This window comes from Phyllobates terribilis, unplaced genomic scaffold, assembly GCF_046119375.1.
Source record: "Phyllobates terribilis strain yellow unplaced genomic scaffold, ASM4611937v1 Scaffold_5__5_contigs__length_657084704, whole genome shotgun sequence".
Classification (NCBI taxonomy): domain Eukaryota; kingdom Metazoa; phylum Chordata; class Amphibia; order Anura; family Dendrobatidae; genus Phyllobates; species Phyllobates terribilis.
In genome coordinates this window covers 622,284,856-622,309,072 of record NW_027362765.1, presented here as the reverse complement: position 1 = coordinate 622,309,072, position 24,217 = coordinate 622,284,856, and the positions used below count along the sequence as shown (strand labels likewise).

Below are 24,217 nucleotides of genomic sequence, written 5' to 3'. Positions count from 1 at the left end.
AGGGCAGGACAGGACTGCCGGAGCAGCGGGCAGAAGCAGGGCAGGACAGGACTGCCGGAGCAGCGGGCAGAAGCAGGGCAGGACAGGACTCTGTTCACACGGAACAGACAGGAAGGGAAAGACAGAGCCAGACACCCACAGGGTACTTGCAGTGAAGTAGCGAGTGGACCACAAACTCACAAACGGGAGTACAGAGACAACAGGCAGGAGTTAGGTACGAGTTCAGACTCTGCAGAAAAAGGAAGGGAACGGACATAGAGGCAAAACAGGTAAAGGATAGGAGAGAGTTCAGACTGGAACTGAGTGTACGGAGGAGACCGACACTGCAGCGGGATACAGGAGCGGGTCTGGGAATACTGCCCCCAGAGAGGCGGGACGAACAGGCAAGGAGCGTGTTCAGACAAGATACAGGAGCGGGTCTAGGTAATCGGCCCCTAGAAGGCGGGAGGAACAGGCTAGGAGCGTGTTCAGACAGGACAGACAAGATACACAGAAAGGACTCAGTTCAGACACGGGAACTAATACCGCAAAGCAGGAGACATACAGGACTCAGTTCAGACACAGGAGCTGATACCGCAAAGCAGGAGACATACAGGACACAGTTCAGACACGGGAGCTGATACCGCAAAGCAGGAGACATACAGGACTAAGTTCAGACAGGCCTGGAAATACAGCCTCCAGGAAAGGCAGACAAGGAAACAAAGACGGGACCTGGCACCTTCAGAGTGCAAGCACACACTGAAGGAAACACTATGCTCAGGCAGGGATAGAAGGGAGCTGCTGAGCTATATACCAAGTGTCAGACAGCAATAGGCTGAGGACGCACAAGGGGCGTGACCCACAGCAGGTACAAAAAGCAGGAAGTGATCGGGCGCCGCCCTTAAGCAGCAGAAACAGACACAAACAGACAGCATGGAGGGAAGCCAGAGAGACATTCTGGACAGGAGATCAAGTGCGCTCTCTTGCACAGTGGGAGATGGACCACCATGCAAGGACGCCGCCAGGTATGTTACAACTATCCTGCATTACGAAAGCAGCACCCCTAACCCTGCTAGAGGTAACTCAATAAAGTTATGGGAGGGGTTGATCTATAGCAGGAGTGGGTAACCTAAAGCCCGAGGTCCATTTACGGACTTGGGCCGGCAGCTGTGTTTTGATGGCCACCAACCTTTTCAGGTCTTCTTGTTCTGTGAGCGTGTGCACGCAGTGTTCACTACTAAATGCTGAGGCACGTACAATGAAAGATTACATCCGGACACCAGTGCCAGCGTCAAGACTTACTATGTGGACGGAGTTAGCGTACAATTTGTACGGCCCCTGCAGGATGGCTTAAATATCCAAATTGCCCTTGGCAGAAGAAGGTTCCTCACCCCTAATCTATAGGATCATCTTCTCAAACCCTATAGCGCCACTTGGCAGACTAGAGTAGGGGTCAAGAAGCTGGCGGGGCACGTCCTATAGATGGCAAAATAAAATGCATCTGTGCTTCACAGAAGTGCTGACTGTTATGACCTGCAACATGTACTAAGGAAAGATAAGGGAAAACTGTCCCTACTGTAAGGCTGTGTGCCCACGTAGCGTTTTACAAGCATTTTTGATGCGGAATTTCCGCAGCGGAAACGCTTGTAAAACGCTTGGTAACCCGCACCCCATGATCCCCAATGGGTTTCCGCAACTTCTATGCACATGCTGCGGATTTTTCCGCAGCGTTTATGCCGCGTTCAAAAATCCGCAGCATGTCATTTAATTTTGCGTTTCCGCAAGCGGAATTGCCTTTGTCCAATGCATAAAAAACGCAAGGCAATTCCGCATGTGGAAAACGCGTGATAAACGCGCGAAAAATGCGCGATAAACGCGTGCGGAATTCCGCATGCGTTTTTCCGGGAGAGGACTTGCATTTATGCAGCAGAAATTTTCTGCTTCATAAATGTAACGTGGGCACATAGCCTTAAACTAAGCTGAATCCCTACGATGTAGCGGGCTGGCTGTTCCTAGCGAACAGACCCGCCTTAGTCCTCGGCTAGTCTGAACGAAGACCTATAGCATAAGGGGAGGGGTCCCTAAAAGAACTAAGGACTGGGACAAAAATGGGACACCTCCTAAACAGAGAAGTTTTTGCAGAACACAAAAAGACAAACAGACAAAAAATACTAGAGGTCCCAGAAGGACCAAACGAACTGACAGAGAAAGGCACAGAAGTACCTGGCTAGAGAAACAGTCAAACACTGAAGTCCAGCACAGCCAAAAGGGCGGAGCTGGAATATAAAGGCAGATGGTCACGTGACCGCAAAACACAAGATGGAAAAAACAAATAGGAGGGTTCTAACACTGGCCATGGGGGAAAATTGTTTGAATTTCAAGAAATCGTGTAAAGGTCCTGGTATATCAGGAAGAGGCAGCCCTGTAGAACTACAAGGGAGACTTCAAGGATCCTGCAGGGACAGCATATTCCACTTTCCAAAACAAAAATAGCATCAGAAAAGAAACTAGCTGTCATTGTGAAACCAACACCAGGCTTCAGTATTGGATGCGTCATTTTATATAGTTATTTTCACAAACAACCATTTCAGCATTTTTATGATGCCTACTAAAAAAATATGTTATTTTCTGATAAATGTAACCCACTTTGTTCAGTAACAATAAACCAAATTTCACCAGCTAAATTCGCCAACCCTGTCCAAATAATAATGCGAAGTGAAATTCCCATTCTGCCCCTAGATGAAAACCTTGTCAGTCTGGTTGTAAAAACAGGATATTTGACATTTTTTAACAGTTCTGATGTCTCAGAGCTTCTGCAGACATGAAATGGTGTCTAAAATGCTCAAGCAAGAACTTGGTTTGAATGCAACATGGCACTGATACACACCTTGGCCCTGCTGTGTGGATTAAAAATCATTGTGGTACTTGGAGATGAAAAACCACTAGGGTTATATAAGGTTGGAATAGGCAGATGGGTCAGAGTCCAATGCACACTCCAAGAGTGAGGCAACGTGCAAGCGTTGAGCATTTGGTCAGTTTTTTACATCAGTATTTGTAAGCCAAAACCATCAGAGGAAAAGTAGGCCCGAACTGCAACAGGCCAATTCTTACAGTTCTGACCACTGTCACTTTATAAGGTAATGACTCTGGAACGCTTCAACGGATCCCACTGATTCTGAAACCGTTTTTTGATTACATATTGTAATTCATGATAGTGGCAAAACTTATTTGATATGACTTGCATTTATTTGTGAAAAAATTGGAAATATGGCAAAAATTTAGAAATTTTCATGCCCTTAAACCAGAGCGATATGTCACACAAAATAGTTAATAAATACCATTTCCCACATGTCTACTTTACATCAGCACAATTTTAGAACAAACATTTTTTTTTCTTAAGAAGTTATAAGGGTTAAAAGTTGACCAGCGATTTCTCATTTTTCCAACAAAATTTACAAAAACATTTTTTTAGGGACCACATCATATTTGAAGGGACTTTGAGGGGCCTTTATGACAGAAAATATCCAAAAGTGACATCATTCTAAAAACTGCACCCCTCATTGTGCTCAAAACCACATTCAATTAGTTTATTAACCCTTCAGGTGCTTCACAGGAATTTTTGGAATGTGGAAGAAAACAATGAACATTTAACTTTTTTTCACCAAAATGTTACTTTAGATCCAATTTTTTTAATTTTCACAAGGGTAACAGGAAAAAATAGACCCCAAAATTTGTTGTGCAATTTCTCCTGAGCACACCGATACCCCATATATGGGAGAAAACCAATGTTTGGGCACACGGCAGGGTTTTTCCCACAAAAATGTTTTTAAATTTTGCATTTTCATAAGGGTAACAGGAGAAATTGCACCATGTAATTTGTTGTGCCATTTCTCCTGAGTAAATTGGTACCCCATATGTGGAAGAAAACCACTATTTGGGTACACAGCAGGGTTCAGAAGGGAAGGAGCTCCATTTGACTTTTTGAATGTAAAATTTGATTGAATAATTAGCGGACGCCATGTCGCATTTGGAGAGACCCTGATGTGCCTAAACAGTAGAAACTGCCCACAACCTACCCCATTTTGGAAACTAGACCCCTCAATGAACTTCCAGAGATGTGTGGTGAGCACCCTGAACCGCCAGGTGATTCACGGAAGTTTATAACGTAGAGCTGTGAAAATAAAAAAAAAATCAAACATTTTCCACAAAAATGATCTTTCACCCCAATTTTTTTTTTATTTTCACAAAGTTAAGAAGAAAAAATGGACCCCAAAAACTGTTGTGAAATTTCTCCCGAGTATGCCGATACCCCATATGTGGGGAAAATACACTGTTTGGATGCACGGCAGGGTTCAGAAGGGAAGGAGCACTGTATGACTTTTTGAATGCAAAAATGGCTGGAATCGGGAGCCATGTCGCGTTTGGAGAGCCCCTGATTCTCCTAAACAGTGGAAACCCACCACCCCATTTTGAAAACCTACACCCCTCAAGGATTTTATCAAGGGGTATAGTAAACATTTTGAACCCAGAGATACGACACAGAATTTGGTAACATTAGGTCATCACATTGAATAAGTTTTCATTAGTGCTTGCTACTTGAGTTTGCATCGGGTGCTCGGGTATGCACAGAGTATCACGGATGCTCGAGTAACATGCTCAAGTCCACGCCCTGCATGTTTTACAGATGTTAAACACCCAAAAAAAAACATGCGGGGATTGCTTGTGCAACATGGCAGGCAATCCCACGAGGTTTTTTTGGCTGCATAACAACCGCAAAACATATGGGGCGGAGACTCGACATGTCACTCGAGCACGCGATGCAAACTCAAGTAGCAAGCACTTGCGCTCAACACTAGTCGCCATATCGTCATCACTTTTTTTCTTTACTTTTGAAAAAATCCCAACCCTAACCCTAGCATGATCCCAACCCTAGCACAAACCTAAACATGGAGTTTAATTTTTACGCCGTTCCTCGCGCGATATAAGTGATTAGACAACTTCATTCTTCGGGTTGGTGCAATTACAGCAATACAGGAGAAATAGATCCAGCTCAAACGTCCAAAATTTAAAAATTCAAAAACTTTTATTTTATATATATTAAAAAAATCCATCTTCATAGTGTGAACAATAAAAAATCCATATCTGAAATTAGGGAAACATGGGATACAATGCTGAATACCATATGCGTTTCAAACAGCACTTGCTCTTAAACTTGGTATATGTAGCGCCGGCGTCCCTGCCCTCTGCTAGGCAGGGACGCTGTTCCCCTCACCCCTCTGCTCCGAGCCCGGCGTCCTCCTCCCGCTCTGCTGGCAGCGCGCGCTCCTTCCCGGCCACTGTGCTTAGGGCGCGCGCGCGCGCTCCCTCCCTCTTAAAGGGGCCGCGCGCGCCGTCCTAAGGAGTCCCCGGCCAATGGCCGGAGGACTTCACCATATATAAGGCACCTCCTCCAAAATGGAGGTGCCCGAGCAATGTTGTTGCACTGTTCACTACTCTGCTTCAGCCCTCAGGTCCCGTTGCCAGTTACCTGCCAGAATCCTGCCAGTTTGCTGTCTGTTTCCTGCCTGACATTCCTCCTACCTGCTTGCTAGCCTGAGGTCCGACGGTCTGCCTTCCTACTCCTGTCAGTCTGTCTATGGACCAGCTTGCCCGCTCACCTGGGAGCGCACATCTGCTACCTGCCTGCTAGCCTACCTGGAGGCTCCGCCGTCACGTGCTGTGACCACCTGCCATTCCAGAGACTCTCGCTCGCTCACCTGGGAGCGCACACCTGCTACCTGCCTGCTAGCCTACCTGGAGGCTCCGCCGTCACGTGCTGTGACCACCTGCCATTCCAGAGACTCCTGCCCGCTCACCTGGGAGCGCACACCTGTTACCTGCCTGCTAGCCTACCTGGAGGCTCCGCCGTCACGTGCTGTGACCACCTGCCATTCCAGAGACTCTCGCTTGCTCACCTGGGAGCACACATCTACCACCTGCCTGCTAGCCTACCTGAAGGCTCTGCCATCACAGGTCGTACCTACCCTTTACCCAGAGACTGCCCCGGTCACTTGCCGTGACCTCCTGCCCGTTCATCCAGAGACTGCCCCGGTCACTTGCCGTGACCTCCTGCCCGTTCATCCAGAGACTGCCCCGGTCGCTTGCCGTGACCTCCAGCCCGTTCACTCAGAGACTGTCCCAGTCACCTGCTGTGACTGCCTGCCCGTCTTCCCTGGTCGCCACCCGCTCCCTTACAAGGACCGCCCCCTTGTATAGTAGCTCAGAGGTTCCGCCTCCCAGACCCGTTACAGTTTGCTCGGGCCATGGAACCCGGTGGCACCCAAGCTCCCTCACTCTCGGACCTGTGTCATGAACTGTCCCGTCAGAGGTCCCAACAGGAGTCCATCCTGGGTCACCTGCGGAATGTCAATTCTCGCCTGGACACTGACTGCTCCACCAGCAACCACCGCCTGTGCCATGACTCGCAATCCGGCAGCTCCGCTGCCCACCAATACTATGGTATCCTACCCCGGACCCCGGCTTTCTGCACCTCCTCGCTTCGGAGGCGACTCCGCTCAGGCTCGGGGCTTTATAAATCAGTGCACCCTGCACTTTGAACTCCTGTCCCACCAGTTTAACTCCGACCGGGCCAAAATTGCTTTCATCATGTCCCATCTCACCGGGGAGGCCCTGGCCTGGCTAAATCCTCTATGGGAGAGAGGAGACCCCCTGGTGTCCGACTTGCCTGCCTTTCTCACGGCTTTCCGGAAAGTCTTCGACGAACCTGGACGGAAGACCTCATCCGCATCATCTCTGCTACGCCTCCGTCAGGGAAGTCTCACCGTGGGCCAATATGCCATACGGTTCCGTACCCTCGCCTCGGAGCTGGCCTGGGATAACGACGCTCTGGTATCTGTCTTCTGGGAGGGTCTGTCTGGCCGTATTAAGGATGAACTCGCCGGTCGAGATATTCCTACCACTCTCGATGACCTAATAACTCTTGCCACCCGGATTGACCTACGGTTCCAGGAGCGTGCCAAAGAAGTCACCCGTGAGAGGAGGTTTCCACGTCTAGCTCCTACTTTTCAGAAACCCGTCACTCCCTCCGTTTCTCCCCAGGTACACTCTCCTGAGCCTATGCAGGTCGACCAGACCAAGATGGTCAAAACCAGTCAGGACTTACGCCGTGCCGAGGGGAGCTGCTTCTACTGTGGCAGTAAGGAGCACCAGATCCGTACCTGCCCGGAGAGGTCGGGAAACGCCTATGTCTAGGTTCGCTCAGAGAGGTCGACCTAGACAAGAATAAATCCTCTCCATCTCTGCTGCTGCCAGTCTCAATTATCTGCGGGGAGAATCGTTATTTCGAACTAGCCCAACTTGACTCTGGAGCAGCCGGGAATCTTATTTCACAGGCCCTGGTAGAAAAATACCGCATTCCCACCAAACCTCTGGCTATACCATTATCTGTCGCTGCTGTGGATGGGGGCCTCTTACCACGTCCCATCCAACTCATCACCGAATCCATAACTCTGCAGGTGGGAATGCTGCATTCTGAGAGCATCTCTTTTCATGTTCTGCCTGGACTCTCTCACGCCCTCTTACTAGGTCTACCTTGGCTCCAGAGACCTGCACCCGTGCTTGACTGGCAGACCGGAGAAGTCCTTCGCTGGGGACAGGACTGTCATAAGACTTGTTTGGTTTCTGTTCATCCCGCCCGTCCTTCTCCTACCCCAACTAATCTACCTGGACTTCCGATTCCCTATTGGTCATTTGCTGATGTCTTTAATAAAAAGGAGGCAGAGACATTACCCCCTCATAGACCATACGACTGTCCTATCGACCTGTTACCCGGTACTACGCCTCCCCGTGGGCGTATTTACCCATTGTCCGCTGCTGAGACCCGGTCGATGTCCGAATATATTGAGGAGAATTTGGCCAGGGGATTCATCCGGAAATCTACCTCCCCGGCGGGAGCAGGCTTCTTCTTCGTAAAAAAGAAGGACGGCTCTCTCCGTCCCTGTATAGACTATAGAGGCCTTAACCAGATCACGGTGAAGAATAAGTACCCCCTTCCGCTCATTCCAGAATTATTTGATCGTCTGAGGGGGGCTAGAATCTTCACCAAACTGGACCTCCGTGGGGCGTACAACCTGGTCCGTATCCGTCAAGGGGATGAATGGAAGACTGCATTCAACACCCGGGACGGCCACTATGAATATCTGGTAATGCCCTTTGGTCTCTGTAACGCTCCTGCCGTCTTTCAAGAGTTGGTCAATGACATCTTCCGGGACCTTCTCTACTCCTGCGTAGTGGTGTACCTGGACGACATCTTGGTCTTCTCTCCGGATCTCCAGACTCACCGGAGAGACGTTCGTCAGGTCCTGCTCAGGCTCAGGCAGAATCACCTCTTCGCTAAATATGAGAAGTGCCTCTTTGAGCAGACCTCGCTTCCGTTTTTGGGCTACATTATTTCTCAGACCGGCCTACGAATGGATCCAGAGAAACTGTCTGCCATCGAGAAATGGCCCCGACCGGAGGGGTTGAAGGCCATTCAGCGGTTCCTGGGCTTCGCCAACTACTACCGCCTCTTCATACCGCACTTCTCTTCCCGGACTGCCCCAATTTCCGCGCTCACCCGTAAGGGCACTAATCCCAGAGAGTGGCCGCCCGAAGCAGAGGAGGCCTTTCTTTCCTTAAAACAGGCCTTCTCTTGAGCCCCGGTGCTGCATCGCCCAGATGGCAACAAGCAGTTCTTCCTGGAGGTTGACGCCTCCTCCTCTGGAGCCGGAGCGGTACTTACCCAAAAATCATCTTCCGGGAGAATGGTAACTTGTGGCTTCTTCTCCAAACTCTTCTCCTCTTCTGAGCGCAACTATTCCATAGGAGATCAAGAGTTATTGGCCATCAAGCTGGCATTGGAGGAATGGCGTTACCTGCTCGAAGGGGCTCTTCACCCGGTAATAATTTACACTGACCACAAGAACTTGGCTTACCTCCAGCATGCCCAGAGACTTAACCCGCGCCAAGCTTGGTGGTCCTTGTTTTTTGCTTGCTTTGATTTTATTCTTCATTTTCGCCCGGCTGACAAAAACATCAAGGCGTACGCCTTGTCCCGATCCTTTCTGGTGTCTGATCTCGAGGAAGAACCGAAACACATCATCGATCCCGCCAGAGTAATGCAGGTGGCTCCCGTGAGTCTAAATAGTCTCCCTCCCGGTAAGACGTTCGTATCAGTACCTGATCGGGAGAAGATCCTACACTGGGGTCACTCGTCTAAACTAGCTGGCCACGCCGGTCAGAAAGACCCTCCAGCTTATTACCCAGCACTACTGGTGGCCTACCCTGCACAAGGACGTAATTGACTTTGTTTCTGCCTGTGTGTCCTGCGCCCGCAACAAGGTTCCGAGACATCTGCCAGCCGGTCGCCTCCTTCCGCTCCCAGTACCTGCTGCCCCCTGGCAGCATATAGCAATGGACTTTATAACTGATCTCCCCGTCTCTGCCGGTTGTACGGTCATTTGGGTGGTCGCTGACCGCTTTTCCAAGATGGCTCATTTCGTTCCCCTGCCAGGCCTCCCGTCTGCACCCGAGCTGGCTAAAGACTTTATCCGCCACATCTTCCGTCTTCATGGCCTGCCCCTCCACATCGTGTCAGATCGTGGGGTACAGTTCACCTCACGCTTCTGGAGAGCCACTTGTAAACTGCTGGACGTCACCGTGGACTTCTCCTCCGCTTACCACCCACAGTCTAATGGTCAAGTGGAGCGGATCAATCAGAACCTGACCAGTTACCTCCGGCACTTAGTTAATGCCCACCATTCAGACTGGGTGGATCTCCTGCCATGGGCCGAATTTTCTTACAACAACCACGAGAGCGAATCTTCCTCCAAATCCCCGTTTTTTGTTGTCTTCGGTCAGCATCCTCGGATCCCATTTCCCGTCTCCACCTCGGTGGACAATCCGACTGCGGAATCTCTTGTTAACAAATTTTCCTCCATATGGGAGAGTACCCGGTCAGCACTCCTTCTGTCTTCCGAGCGTATGAAAAGACATACTGACAAAAAACGTCTGGATCCTCCTCAATTCCGTCCAGGGGATAAGGTCTGGCTCTCGTCCAAGTATGTCCGGCTCAAGATTCCTTCCTATAAGTTAGGGCCTCGGTTCATCGGTCCTCTGGAGGTCATCAGTCAGATCAACCCGGTGGCCTATAAATTGAAACTCCCGGCCAACTTGCGGATCCCTAACTCCTTCCATGTATCTCTCCTCAAACCTGTGGTACTTAACTCTTTTTCCAAGTCTACAGGTACGCCTCCTGCTCCGGTTTCCATTGAAAACGAATTTGAGGTAGAGAACATTCTGGCCACCAAAAGGGTAAGAGGGAAGATCTTTTTTCTAGTAGATTGGAAGGGGTTTGGTCCTGAAGAGAGAACGTGGGAGCCCCGGGAGAACATCCATGCCCCTCTCATCCTAGCTAAATTTCTCTCTGGCCTAAAAAAGGGGGGGCCTAAAGGGGGGGGTACTGTAGCGCCGGCGTCCCTGCCCTCTGCTAGGCAGGGACGCTGTTCCCCTCACCCCTCTGCTCCGAGCCCGGCGTCCTCCTCCCGCTCTGCTGGCAGCGCGCGCTCCTTCCCGGCCACTGTGCTTAGGGCGCGCGCGCGCTCCCTCCCTCTTACAGGGGCCGCGCGCGCCGTCCTAAGGAGTCCCCGGCCAATGGCTGGAGGACTTCACCATATATAAGGCACCTCCTCCAAAATGGAGGTGCCCGAGCAATGTTGTTGCACTGTTCACTACTCTGCTTCAGCCCTCAGGTCCCGTTGCCAGTTACCTGCCAGAATCCTGCCAGTTTGCTGTCTGTTTCCTGCCTGACATTCCTCCTACCTGCTTGCTAGCCTGAGGTCCGACGGTCTGCCTTCCTACTCCTGTCAGTCTGTCTATGGACCAGCTTGCCCGCTCACCTGGGAGCGCACATCTGCTACCTGCCTGCTAGCCTACCTGGAGGCTCCGCCGTCACGTGCTGTGACCACCTGCCATTCCAGAGACTCTCGCTCGCTCACCTGGGAGCGCACACCTGCTACCTGCCTGCTAGCCTACCTGGAGGCTCCGCCGTCACGTGCTGTGACCACCTGCCATTCCAGAGACTCCTGCCCGCTCACCTGGGAGCGCACACCTGTTACCTGCCTGCTAGCCTACCTGGAGGCTCCGCCGTCACGTGCTGTGACCACCTGCCATTCCAGAGACTCTCGCTTGCTCACCTGGGAGCACACATCTACCATCTGCCTGCTAGCCTACCTGAAGGCTCTGCCATCACAGGTCGTACCTACCCTTTACCCAGAGACTGCCCCGGTCACTTGCCGTGACCTCCTGCCCGTTCACTTGCCGTGACCTCCTGCCCGTTCATCCAGAGACTGCCCCGGTCACTTGCCGTGACCTCCTGCCCGTTCATCCAGAGACTGCCCCGGTCGCTTGCCGTGACCTCCAGCCCGTTCACTCAGAGACTGTCCCGGTCACCTGCTGTGACTGCCTGCCCGTCTTCCCTGGTCGCCACCCGCTCCCTTACAAGGACCGCCCCCTTGTATAGTAGCTCAGAGGTTCCGCCTCCCAGACCCGTTACAGTATAATTCTGTACTAGTAAGTAGGGAGGCACCCTATATACAGAGATACCAGATTCATATCGGGTTTTTATGTTTGGCAGCTGTCATACACTAAAAGACGCTTTTTTTGCAAAGACTAGTTTTTGCAATAATTTTTCCATATTTCGACCGACAGAGTCATTTAAGGGTTTGTTTTTTGCGGGACGAGTTGACATTTTTATTGGTACCATTTTCAGGCACGTGACATTTTTTAATCGCTTTCTATTCTGATTTTTGGGAGGAAACAATTCAATTGTTTTGTTTGTTTTTTTTGTTTGTTTTTTTATGCCGTTCCGCGTGTGGTAAAATTGATAAGGCAGCGTAATTCTTCGGGTCAGTATGTTTACAGCGATACTACATTTATATTTTTTTTTTATGTTTTAGCGCTTTTACACAATAAAAACTATTTTATACAAAAAAATATTTTTTTGTATCGCTTTATTCTGAGAGCTATAAATTTTTTATTTTTCTACTGATGGAGATGTATGGCGGCTTCTTTTTAGAGGTAAAATCTACTTTATTTAAACAAAGATAAAAACATGGATGCGGGGGGAGCAGGAGTGCGGGTCCACATGGTACCAGGACCCGTTGAAGCGTAACATACCTGGACCCGTAGAAGCGTGCTTAGCACGCAAAACGGCTGTCGTCCGTCTGTGGACCTGCACTCCTGCATCCATGATGTCTCTCCTTATATCCCTCATTCAGCTTTTCAAACAATGTTTTTTTCTGAAACTCAGAGTAAAACATCCCTGGGTGCAATCACACAGTGGCTTCTGAGCATATACCAGGATGGGGGACAAGCATGGAGGAGCATATACCAAGATGGGAGACCAGGATGGGGGAGGATATGCCAGAATAAGGGACAAGCATGGAGGAGCATATACCAGGATGGGGAACCAGCACAGAGGAGCATATACCAGGATGGGGGAGCATATACAAGGATGGGAGACCAGGATGGGTGAGCATATACCAGGATGGGGGACCAGGATTAGGGAGCATATACCAGGATGGGGGAGTATATACCAGGATGGGGGACCAGGATTAGGGAGCATACATCAGGATGGGAGTCCAGGATTGGGGAGCATATACCAGGATGGGAGACCAGGATTGGGGAGTATATACCAGGATGGGGGACCAGGATTAGGGAGCATACATCAGGATGGGAGTCCAGGATTGGGGAGCATATACCAGGATGGGAGACCAGGATTGGGGAGCATATACCAGGATGGGAGACCAGGATTGGGGAGCATATACCAGGATGGGAGACCAGGATTGGGGAGCATATACCAGGATGGGAGACCAGGATTGGGGAGCATATACCAGGATGGGAGACCAGGATTGGGGAGCATATACCAGGAGGGAGACCAGGATTGGGGAGCATATACCAGGATGGGAGACCAGGATTGGGGAGTATATACCAGGATGGGAGACCAGGATTAGGGAGCATACATCAGGATGGGAGTCCAGGATTGGGGAGCATATACCAGGATGGGAGACCAGGATTGGGGAGCATATACCAGGATGGGAGACCAGGATTGGGGAGCATATACCAGGATGGGAGACCAGGATTGGGGAGCATATACCAGGATGGGAGACCAGGATTGGGGAGCATATACCAGGAGGGAGACCAGGATTGGGGAGCATATACCAGGATAGGAGACCAGGATTGGGGAGCATATACCAGGATGGGAGACCAGGATTGGGGAGCATATACCAGGATGGGAGACCAGGATTGGGGAGCATATACCAGGATGGGAGACCAGGATTGGGGAGCATATACCAGGATAGGAGACTAGGATTGGGGAGCATATACCAGGATTGGAGACCAGGATTGGGAAGCATATACCAGGATGGGAGACCAGGATTGGGGAGCATATACTAGGATGGGAGACCAGGATGAGGGAGCCTATACTAGGATGGAGGAGCATATACCAGAATGGGAGTCCAGGATGAGGGACCAAATTCCAGGATTAGGGAACATACACCAGTATGGGGACCAGGATTAGGGAGCATATACCAGGATGGGAGACCAGGTTTGGGGAGCATATACCAGGATGGGGGACCAGGATTAGGGAGCATATACCAGGATGGGGGACCAGGTTTGGGGAGCATATACCAGGATGGGGGACCAGGTACCAGGATAGGGGAGCATATACTAGGATGGGGGACCAGGATAAGGGAGCATACACCAGGATGGGGGACCAGGATTAGGGAGCATACACCAGGATGGGAGACCCAAGTTTGGGGAGCATACACCATGATGGGGGACCAGGATTAGGGAGCATATACCAGGATGGGAGACCAAGTTTGGGGAGCATACACCATGATGGGGGATCAGGATTAGGGAGCATATACCAGGATGGGAGACCAGGTTTGGGGAGCATATACCAGGATGGGGGACCAGGTACCAGGATAGGGGAGCATATACCAGGATGGGGGACCAGGTTTGGGGAGCATATACTAGGATTAGGGAGCATATACCAGGATGGGGGACCAGGTTTGGGGAGCATATACCAGGATGGGAGACCAGGTTTGGGGAGCATATACCAGGATGGGGGACCAGGTACCAGGATAGGGGAGCATATACCAGGATGGGGGACCAGGTTTGGGGAGCATATACTAGGATTAGGGAGCATATACCAGGATGGGGGACCAGGTTTGGGGAGCATATACCAGGATGGGAGACCAGGTTTGGGGAGCATACACCATGATGCGGGACCAGGATTAGGGAGCATATACCAGGATGGGAGACCAGGTTTGGGGAGCATATACCAGGATGGGAGACCAGGTACCAGGATAGGGGAGCATATACCAGGATGGGGGACCAGGTTTTGGGAGCATATACTAGGATTAGGGAGCATATACCAGGATGGGGGACCAGGTTTGGGTAGCATATACTAGGATTAGGGAGCATATACCAGGATGGGGGACCAGGTACCAGGATAGGGGAGCATATACCAGGATGGGGGACCAGGATTAGGGAGCATATACCAGGATGGGAGACCAAGTTTGGGGAGCATATACCAGGATGGGGGACCAGGTACCAGGATAGGGGAGCATATACGAGGATGGGGGACCAGGTTTGGGGAGCTTACACCATGATGGGGGACCAGGATTAGGGAGCATATACCAGGATGGGAGACCAAGTTTGGGGAGCATATACCAGGATAGGGGAGCATATACCAGGATGGGGGACCAGGTTTGGGGAGCATATACTAGGATTAGGGAGCATATACCAGGATGGGGGACCAGGTACCAGGATAGGGGAGCATATACCAGGATGGGGGACCAGGATTAGGGAGAATATACCAGGATGGGAGACCAAGTTTGGGGAGCATATACCAGGATGGGGGACCAGGTACCAGGACAGGGGAGCATATACCAGGATGGGGGACCAGGTTTTGGGAGCATATACTAGGATGGGAGACCAGGATTAGGGAGCATATACCAGGATGGGAGACCAGGTTTGGGGAGCATACACCAGGATGCGGGACCAGGATAAGGGAGCATATACCAGGATGGGAGACCAGGTTTGGGGAGCATATACCAGGATGGGGGACCAGGTACCAGGATAGGGGAGCATATACCAGGATGGGGGTGTCACGCTGTCTCTGTATACTGGAGGTAGGGGGCCTAAGCTGACCCTAAGCTGGGGCCCTGACTAATCCCTCAACCTGGAGGTACTGTTAAAGGTACAGAGGTCCAGGCCGCCAGCGTAACCCCTACCTCCTGAAGATCCCTGCACCTCAGTAATCTAGTCCTGAGAAGGACCCCGATCACAACCAAAGGGAACAAGAAATAATATGCCCAAACACAGTATTTAGACGAACGAGACAGTACAAGGGAAAAACCAAAACCACCTTGCATACAAACAACTTCTCAACTACAACAGAGGGAAAACCAACGGGAAAGGAGATAAATGATAAAGCGAGGAAAGGGAAAAAACACTTCCAAATACACTTATCTCAGCAACTCCAAACACCACGATCCGCTCTGTCAGTCTGAATGAAATGCTTTCACCGACACCTCCCAAACAGACCAGCAGGTATATGAAGGAGTCTCACTACAGAAGTATTGATTGCAGCTGGGCGAGGCTGGACCTCATCTAGCCCAGAGAGAGAGAGAGAATTAACTCCCTCACTGCCGAGAAACACAAAGCACCAACAAGTCAGCTGCGAGAAGTCAGGCTGTGTACTCGTGACGATCTTCGTGGCAACACACCCGTGACAGTACCCCCCCTTCTACGAGGGGCCTCCGGACCCTCAGGGCCAGGTTTATCCGGGTGAGTCGTGTGGAAGGCCCGAACTAATCGGTCTGCGTTAATATCCGACGCAGGAACCCACATCCTCTCCTCAGGACCATACCCCTTCCAATGAACCAGGTACTGAAGGGACCGGCGATTAAAGCGTGAATCAATGACCCTCGATACCTGGAACTCCAAGTTACCATTGACAACCACTGGAGGGGGAGGTAAAAGTGATGGTACCACCAGCGCCACATACCTCTTAAGCAATGATCTGTGAAACACGTTGTGAATTTTAAACGTAGGGGGGAGGTCAAGACGGAATGCCACCGGATTAATAATAGAACTGATTCTGTACGGCCCGATGAACCTGGGACCCAGTTTCCAGGAGGGAACCTTAAGTTTTATATTCCTGGTAGACAACCATACCCGATCGTTCACACTTAGGCCTGGACCAGACACTCTCCTCCTATCAGCCATACGTTTGTATCGGTTCCCCATAGTATTCAGATTCTTCAGCACCCCTCTCCATACTGAAGCGAGTGATGAGGAAAATCGTTCCTCCTCAGGAACCCCCGAAGAGCCCCCCCCACTGAAAGTACAAAACTGGGGGTGAAAACCATATGCCCCAAAAAACGGGGACTTACCAGTGGACTCGCTCCGCCTATTATTAAGAGCAAACTCTGCCAGAGGTAAGAAAGAAGCCCAGTCCTCCTGGTTCTCTGACACAAAACACCGGCGATATGTCTCCAAGCTCTGGTTCATACGTTCCGTCTGACCATTGGTCTGAGGATGAAAAGCCGATGAGAATGACAACTGCATCCCCCGCCGTGCACAAAACGCCTTCCAGAACTTAGACACAAACTGAGACCCCCGATCAGACACCACCTCGGAGGGTACCCCGTGAAGCCTCACAATCTCCCCAATGAACACCTGCGCAAGAGTTTTAGCATTAGGGAGAGCCGGAAGAGCGATAAAATGTGCCATCTTGCTGAACCTGTCCACTACAACGAGTATGACCGTTTTACCCGAAGACGGAGGGAGGTCCGTAATAAAGTCCATAGACAGATGAGTCCAAGGACGCTCCGGGATCTTCAAAGGTAAGAGGGCCCCAGACGGACGGGTATGTGAGGTCTTAGAGCGCGCACAAACCCCACAGGACGCGACAAAAGTTACCACCTCCTTATGTAAATTAGGCCACCAAAACCGACGCGAGAGGAGATCCACAGTTGCTTTACTCCCCGGGTGTCCTGCAAAAACTGAGTTATGGTGTGCCTCGATCACCTTTTGTCGCAACTGATCTGGAACAAACAATCTCCCTGGAGGTCCAACAGGGGCGTCCCCCTGAGCCTCCAATACCTCCTCCTCCAGCTCAGAGCATACTGCCGAAACCACCTCCCCCTCCTGAAGGATAGGAATCTGGTCGTCCGTATTCCCGGCCCCACTATCCAGAAGAACAGATATCCTCTCAGTTCTCGTACCCACCACCACCTCCGCCGGTACGAGAAACTGAGACGAACCTAGGGACGAAATACCTACTCCCAGATTGCCGTCCACCACACAACCTGGGATCAACAGTTTTCCGACGACTCTTCACTCTGCAAGGGACGGGATGGACACCCCCCAATAAAATGTCCCTTTCTCCCGCAGAAGAAACACCTTCCTGCCTTATGGCGCACCACCGGTCCCCTCCCCCGAAATGATGTCCCTCCTAATTGCATAGGCTCCTCTGGACTGACCAGGGGAACCACCATATGAGGGGACCTTGTAGGAGGTGGAGTCATCACAGGGGGTAGAGTTATCCCGCACCTCTCCCGAAGCCGTCTGTCCACGCGAATAGCGAGGGCCATAGCGGCTTCCAGAGACACGGGAGAGTCATACTGTGCCAACACATCCTGTAATTTGTCGGATAAACCATGACAAAACTGGCTCCTAAGAGCCGGGTCATTCCACTGGGTGTCCGTGGCCCACCTACGGAACTCCGAACAGAATTCCTCCGCCGGACGATCTCCCTGCTGGATCCTACGTAACTTAGACTCAGCAAGGGAGATCCGATCTGGGTCATCATATACGAGTCCCAGGGCAGCGAAAAACCTATCCACTGACTGGAGAGCCGGGGAACCGAGAACGCCCAAGATTGTGGGTCCCCTTGTAGGAGCGAGATGACAATTCCCACCCTTTGTTCTTCACTCCCCGATGACCGAGGCCGCAGCCGAAAGTACAATTTACATGCCTCCCGGAAAACAAAAAACTTGTCCCGCCCCCCAGTGAACCTATCAGGGAGAGCTACTTTAGGTTCTGGTCCGGCTTGCTCCTGAGGATGCCAAACCTTGGACCTAACGTCCGCCAGCTCCATGGACAAACTCTGCAATTGCCGAGCTAGACCGGCTACTGGATCCATAGTAGCTGGAGAAAAACTAAGTGGGTCGGTGAAAATGTCACGCTGTCTCTGTATACTGGAGGTAGGGGGCCTAAGCTGACCCTAAGCTGGGGCCCTGACTAATCCCTCAACCTGGAGGTACTGTTAAAGGTACAGAGGTCCAGGCCGCCAGCGTAACCCCTACCTCCTGAAGATCCCTGCACCTCAGTAATCTAGTCCGGAGAAGGACCCCGATCACAACCAAAGGGAACAAGAAATAATATGCCCAAACACAGTATTTAGACGAACGAGACAGTACAAGGGAAAAACCAAAACCACCTTGCATACAAACAACTTCTCAACTACAACAGAGGGAAAACCAACGGGAAAGGAGATAAATGATAAAGCGAGGAAAGGGAAAAAACACTTCCAAATACACTTATCTCAGCAACTCCAAACACCACGATCCGCTCTGTCAGTCTGAATGAAATGCTTTCACCGACACCTCCCAAACAGACCAGCAGGTATATGAAGGAGTCTCACTACAGAAGTATTGATTGCAGCTGGGCGAGGCTGGACCTCATCTAGCCCAGAGAGAGAGAGAGAATTAACTCCCTCACTGCCGAGAAACACAAAGCACCAACAAGTCAGCTGCGAGAAGTCAGGCTGTGTACTCGTGACGATCTTCGTGGCAACACACCCGTGACAGGGGGACCAGGTTTTGGGAGCATATACTAGGATTAGGGAGCATATACCAGGATGGGGGACCAGGTTTGGGTAGCATATACTAGGATTAGGGAGCATATACCAGGATGGGGGACCAGGTACCAGGATAGGGGAGCATATACCAGGATGGGGGACCAGGATTAGGGAGCATATACCAGGATGGGAGACCAAGTTTGGGGAGCATATACCAGGATGGGGGACCAGGTACCAGGATAGGGGAGCATATACGAGGATGGGGGACCAGGTTTGGGGAGCTTACACCATGATGGGGGACCAGGATTAGGGAGCATATACCAGGATGGGAGACCAAGTTTGGGGAGCATATACCAGGATGGGGGACCAGGTACCAGGATAGGGGAGCATATACCAGGATGGGGGACCAGGTTTGGGGAGCATATACTAGGATTAGGGAGCATATACCAGGATGGGGGACCAGGTACCAGGATAGGGGAGCATATACCAGGATGGGGGACCAGGATTAGGGAGAATATACCAGGATGGGAGACCAAGTTTGGGGAGCATATACCAGGATGGGGGACCAGGTACCAGGACAGGGGAGCATATACCAGGATGGGGGACCAGGTACCAGGATAGGGGAGCATATACCAGGATGGGGGAGCATATACCAGGATGGGGGACCAGGATTGGGTTGCATATGCTAGGATGTGGGAGTGTATACCAATAAAAATGCTCGCCACCAATAGCTATTTGACTATAAGGGGCTCCCATTAGGTTCCAATCATAGTTTCTGGCATTTTACCTGGCAGCAAAATTTAGACAGCTATTTCTAGCCAGATCTGAGAGTAAGGAGCCTGTAAGAGCACAGCCTTAAACTGTCGGTATGTTTACTTGCAGCTGGATTTACTCACATAATATTTTGACCACAGTGGTAGGTGTTTCATCATATTTGGACGATCCTGCGACATTAGGGAATATAACTAAGCCATGCATCCACTGCAGACAACCACCAGAGGTCTCACTGGAGTCTAGAAGAAACCTCCTCCCAGTTAGCGTACAAACAGCGCCACCTTGTGTCACGCATATGTATGACACGCGCCCCATGTCAGCTCCCTATATTCACGTTTGGAGACGACGCAGCCATCATCCAGGCCCAAACATGTCAGAACACGAAATGGCAAGACTGCAAAGAATTACCGAAGCTCTCGGTGCGGATCCGGCCTCCGGTTCTTCCGGTAGCCTCCAGCACCTTTATCTTTTGGAAGCCATGTCTGTGCAGCTTCTCTGCAGTCGCGATGCCGGAGATCCCGGCTCCGATAATCAGCACAACCGGATCCCGAGGAGCCATGGCTTCTGATTCCATAGAGTGGCGCGGGCCCGGGGAGCCACAGAGTACAGCGAGTGGCAGGAGGACAAGTGGGAGGAGCCTGGCGCTGCACTGCATGTTTACTACCCGGCTTCTTCCTCCTAGGAAAGGGCGACCAAAGTGCGCTGTGCAGACGTGTGCGGGCGCCGGCGGCTTCTGGACGGAGTTCACTCTCTGCGGCCGCCCAGGCTGAGAAGCTTCCAAGTCCTAAGTGTCTCCAGAAGCCAAGATCTCAACCCCTTCAGGATCGGACCCATAGTAGCCGCATTACTCCAGCCAGAAGAGGATTATATGTTTGTGGCTGTATGTAGCAGGGGCCCATCCAACCGATTATAATTGTCCACTGGAGAATGCACTAGTGCTCCTTCCGAAAACAGATAAAAATAAGGCAAAAGAGTATAAAACCTAACCCCGCGCCAATCAATAATGGTCATAAAGTGCTGGTAGTGCCAGTGTCATACATGGACCGCCATTTGTCAGACGGTGCCTGCCTGGAGGTGTTATCTGCCCCCTACATGCTGGACTTTTAGGTCCTTTAGGCTGTATGCCCACAATGCGGATTTAATGCTTTTCCGATGCGGAAACGCATTAAAATCGCTTGTTAAGTTGTCTGCCATGTCCCCCAATGGTAATCTGCATGTGCTGTGGAAATTTCCACTGCGGGTTATCATTGTGGAAAAATCCACAGCACTACCAATATGGGCCCGATTTCGCGCCCATAGATTTGCATTGAACCGCAGCAATCCCGCATGTATATATCTATACATGCAGATTTGCCGCGATCCAATGCGCGGATGGTACCCGAGTCAGGAGAAGAGGAGACTGCTACTCCTCTCGTGGTTGAGTGACCATCAGCTGATAAATGACGTCACTGCAGGTCCTGGCAGTACACCGAGGATCGCCACTAAGAGGGGGCCGCTGGAGAGGTGAGTATAAGGTTTTTGTTTTCTGTTTACTTTTTAATTCTTTTTTTTTTTGGTATAGATGCACCATTTGAAAGCAGAACTCTCCTCATAACTTGGTCACACAATATAAATCCATGCCAGTTGCATGGATTTATATTGTGTGACCAACTTATATTGTCAAGCCCTTTTCCAAATGCATTTGAGTGATGCTCAAAATCGCTTGTAAAAATTCTTAAAAAACACATGTAAAATCCGCACTGTGTTTTTTTCTGCCAGAAAATTCTGCTTCAAATCTGCATCGTGGGCACATACCCTTATAATGGTAAGTACACTCCCCTGATGAAGCCTCGGTATTGAGGCAGAAACTTGTTGGAAGGGCTTTTTGGCTTTATGTCTGGGGTGCAATCTATAGGTAACATTTGGGTACTGGACAGACAGGGGTGGTCAGGTATACACCTTTTTAGCCTGTCTTGGACCATCTGTCTCCTTGCTGAGGATTTCACTTCAGGTCATCATAGGTGAACTGGGTGAGATTGTGACATTTTTTATGAGCATTGGCACTACGAGCACGTTATTCCCATCCAACCTATTACCTAACTGTTATTATCTCTAGGGGTTAGAAAAATAGCAATCCTGCTGTTGTATTATTGCTGACTTATATTTGACACTGTTCATGTCCTGCAGAGGTAAAATGTTGGCCTTAGTCCATGGGTCGGTAGGCACTATTATGACACTACAAAATTGATATTGTTTTATTTCCCTGTTATAATTTCTGGACAGTAAATACCAGAATTTTGGGGATGGATTTGTCGGTTCCTGGTCCATTGGCCAGGTCAGTAGCCTTGTCGCCGGACGGGAGGCTCTCCGCTCTCTTACCTCCCGTGATGCATGGCGCAGCTTTTGATTAGTGTGGCTGGCACGACAAAATCATTGCAGTGTTACACACAGATGACATCGCGCCAGCCCCACTAATCAAATGCCGCTCCAGGGATCCCAAAAGGTAAGAGAGCCGCGAGCCACCTGTTCAGCGGCCAATGGACCACAGTCTCGCAAATCCAACAATTAGAATTTGTTTTTGTATCGCCATACTCTAAGAGCTGTAAGTTTTACGTTCCGGATTTACCCTCATCCTGATATACAGTACAGACCAAAAGTTTGGACACACCTTCTCATTTAAAGATTTTTCTTTATTTTCATGAGTAAGAAAATTGTACATTCACACTGAAGGCATCAAAACTATGAATTAACACATGTGGAATTATATACTTAATAAAAAAATGTGAAACAACTAAAAATATGTCTTATATTCTAGGTCCTTCAAAGTAGCCACCTTTTGCATTGATGACTGCTTTGCACACTCTTGGCATTCTCTTGAGCTTCAAGAGGTAGTCACCGGAAATAGTCTTCCAACAATCTTGAAGGAGTTCCCAGAGATGCTTAGCACTTGTTGGCCCTTTTGCCTTCACTCTGCGGTCCAGCTCACCCCAAACCGTCTCGATTGGGTTCAGGTCTGGTGACTGTGGAGGCCAGGTCATCTGGCGTAGCACCCCATCACTCTCCTTCTTGGTCAAATAGCCCTTACACAGCCTGGAGGTGTGTTTGCGGTCATTGTCCTGTTGAAAAATAAATGATGGGCCAACTAAACGCAAACCGGATGGAATAGCAAGCCGCTGCAACATGCTGTGGTAGCCATGCTGGTTCAGTATGCCTTCAATTTTGAATAAATCCCCAACAGTGTCACCAGCAAAGCACCCCCACACCATCACACCTCCTCCTCCATGCTTCACGGTGGAAACCAGGCATGTAGAGTTCACCTTTTCTGCGTCGCACAAAGACACGGTGGTTGGAACCAAAGATCTCAAATTTGGACTCATCAGACCAAAGCACAGATTTTCACTGGTCTAATGTCCATTCCTTGTGTTCTTTAGCCCAAACAAGTCTCTTTTGCTTGTTGCCTGTCCTTAGCAGTGGTTTCCTAGCAGCTATTTTACCATGAAGGCCTTCTGCACAAAGTCTCCTCTTAACAGGTGTTGTAGAGATGTGTCTGCTGCTAGAACTCTGTGTGGCATTGACCTGGTCTCTAATCTGAGCTGCTGTTAACCTGCGATTTCTGAGGCTGGTGACTCTGATAAACTTATCCTCAGAAGCAGAGGTGACTCTTGGTCTTCCTTTCCTGGGGCGGTCCTCATGTGAGCCAGTTTCTTTGTAGCGCTTGATGGTTTTTGCAACTGCACTTGGGGACACTTTCAAAGTTTGCCCAATTTTTCAGACTGACTGACCTTCATTTCTTAAAGTAATGATGGCCACTCGGTTTTCTTTACTTAGCTGCTTTTTTCTTGCCATAATACAAATTCTAACAGTCTATTCAGTAGGACTATCAGTTGTGTATCCACCTGACTTCTACAACACAACTGATGGTCCCAACCCCATTTATAAGGCAAGAAATCCCACTTATTAAACCTGACAGGGCACACCTGTGAAGTGAAAATCATTTCCGGTGACTACCTCTTGAAGCTCATCAAGAGAATGCCAAGAGTGTGCAAAGCAGTCATCAATGCAAAAGGTGGCTACTTTGAAGAACCTAGAATATAAGACATATTTTCAGTTGTTTCACACTTTTTTGTTAAGTATATAATTCCACATGTGTTAATTCATAGTTTTGATGCCTTCAGTGAGAATGTACAATTTTCAAAGTCATGAAAATACAGAAAAATCTTTAAATGAGATGTGTCCAAACTTTTGGTCTGTACTGTGTGGTGAAAAAAAGTATTTAGTCAGCCACTAATTGTGCAAGTTCGAGAGACAAAATGAGAAAACAAATCCTGAAAATCACATTGTCTGATTTGGAAAGAATTTTTTTTCAAATTTTGGTGGAAAATAAGTATTTGGTCAATTACAAACAAGCAAGATTTCTGGCTCTCACAGACCTGTAACTTCTTCTTTAAGAGGCTCCTCTGTCCTCCACTCATTACCTGTAGTACTGGCACCTGTTTGAACTTCTCAGTATAAAAGACACCTGTCCGCAACCTCAGTCACACTCCAAACTCCACCAACCATGGTGAAGACCAAAGA

At 50.0% G+C, this 24,217-nt stretch overlaps 1 protein-coding gene across 1 annotated transcript in view; it reads right to left on the bottom strand.

Annotated features, from left to right (window-relative positions):
* PAOX (polyamine oxidase) overlaps nucleotides 1-20,436 on the bottom strand; it is a 131,421-nt gene extending 110,985 nt beyond the window's left edge. Inside the window, exon 1 of the mRNA XM_073686119.1 lies at nucleotides 20,072-20,436. Coding sequence (XP_073542220.1) covers nucleotides 20,072-20,318 — 247 coding nt within the window. The 5' untranslated portion in view covers nucleotides 20,319-20,436. The remainder of the gene's footprint in view (nucleotides 1-20,071) is intronic.
* Between the last annotated feature and the right edge of the window lie 3,781 nt (nucleotides 20,437-24,217).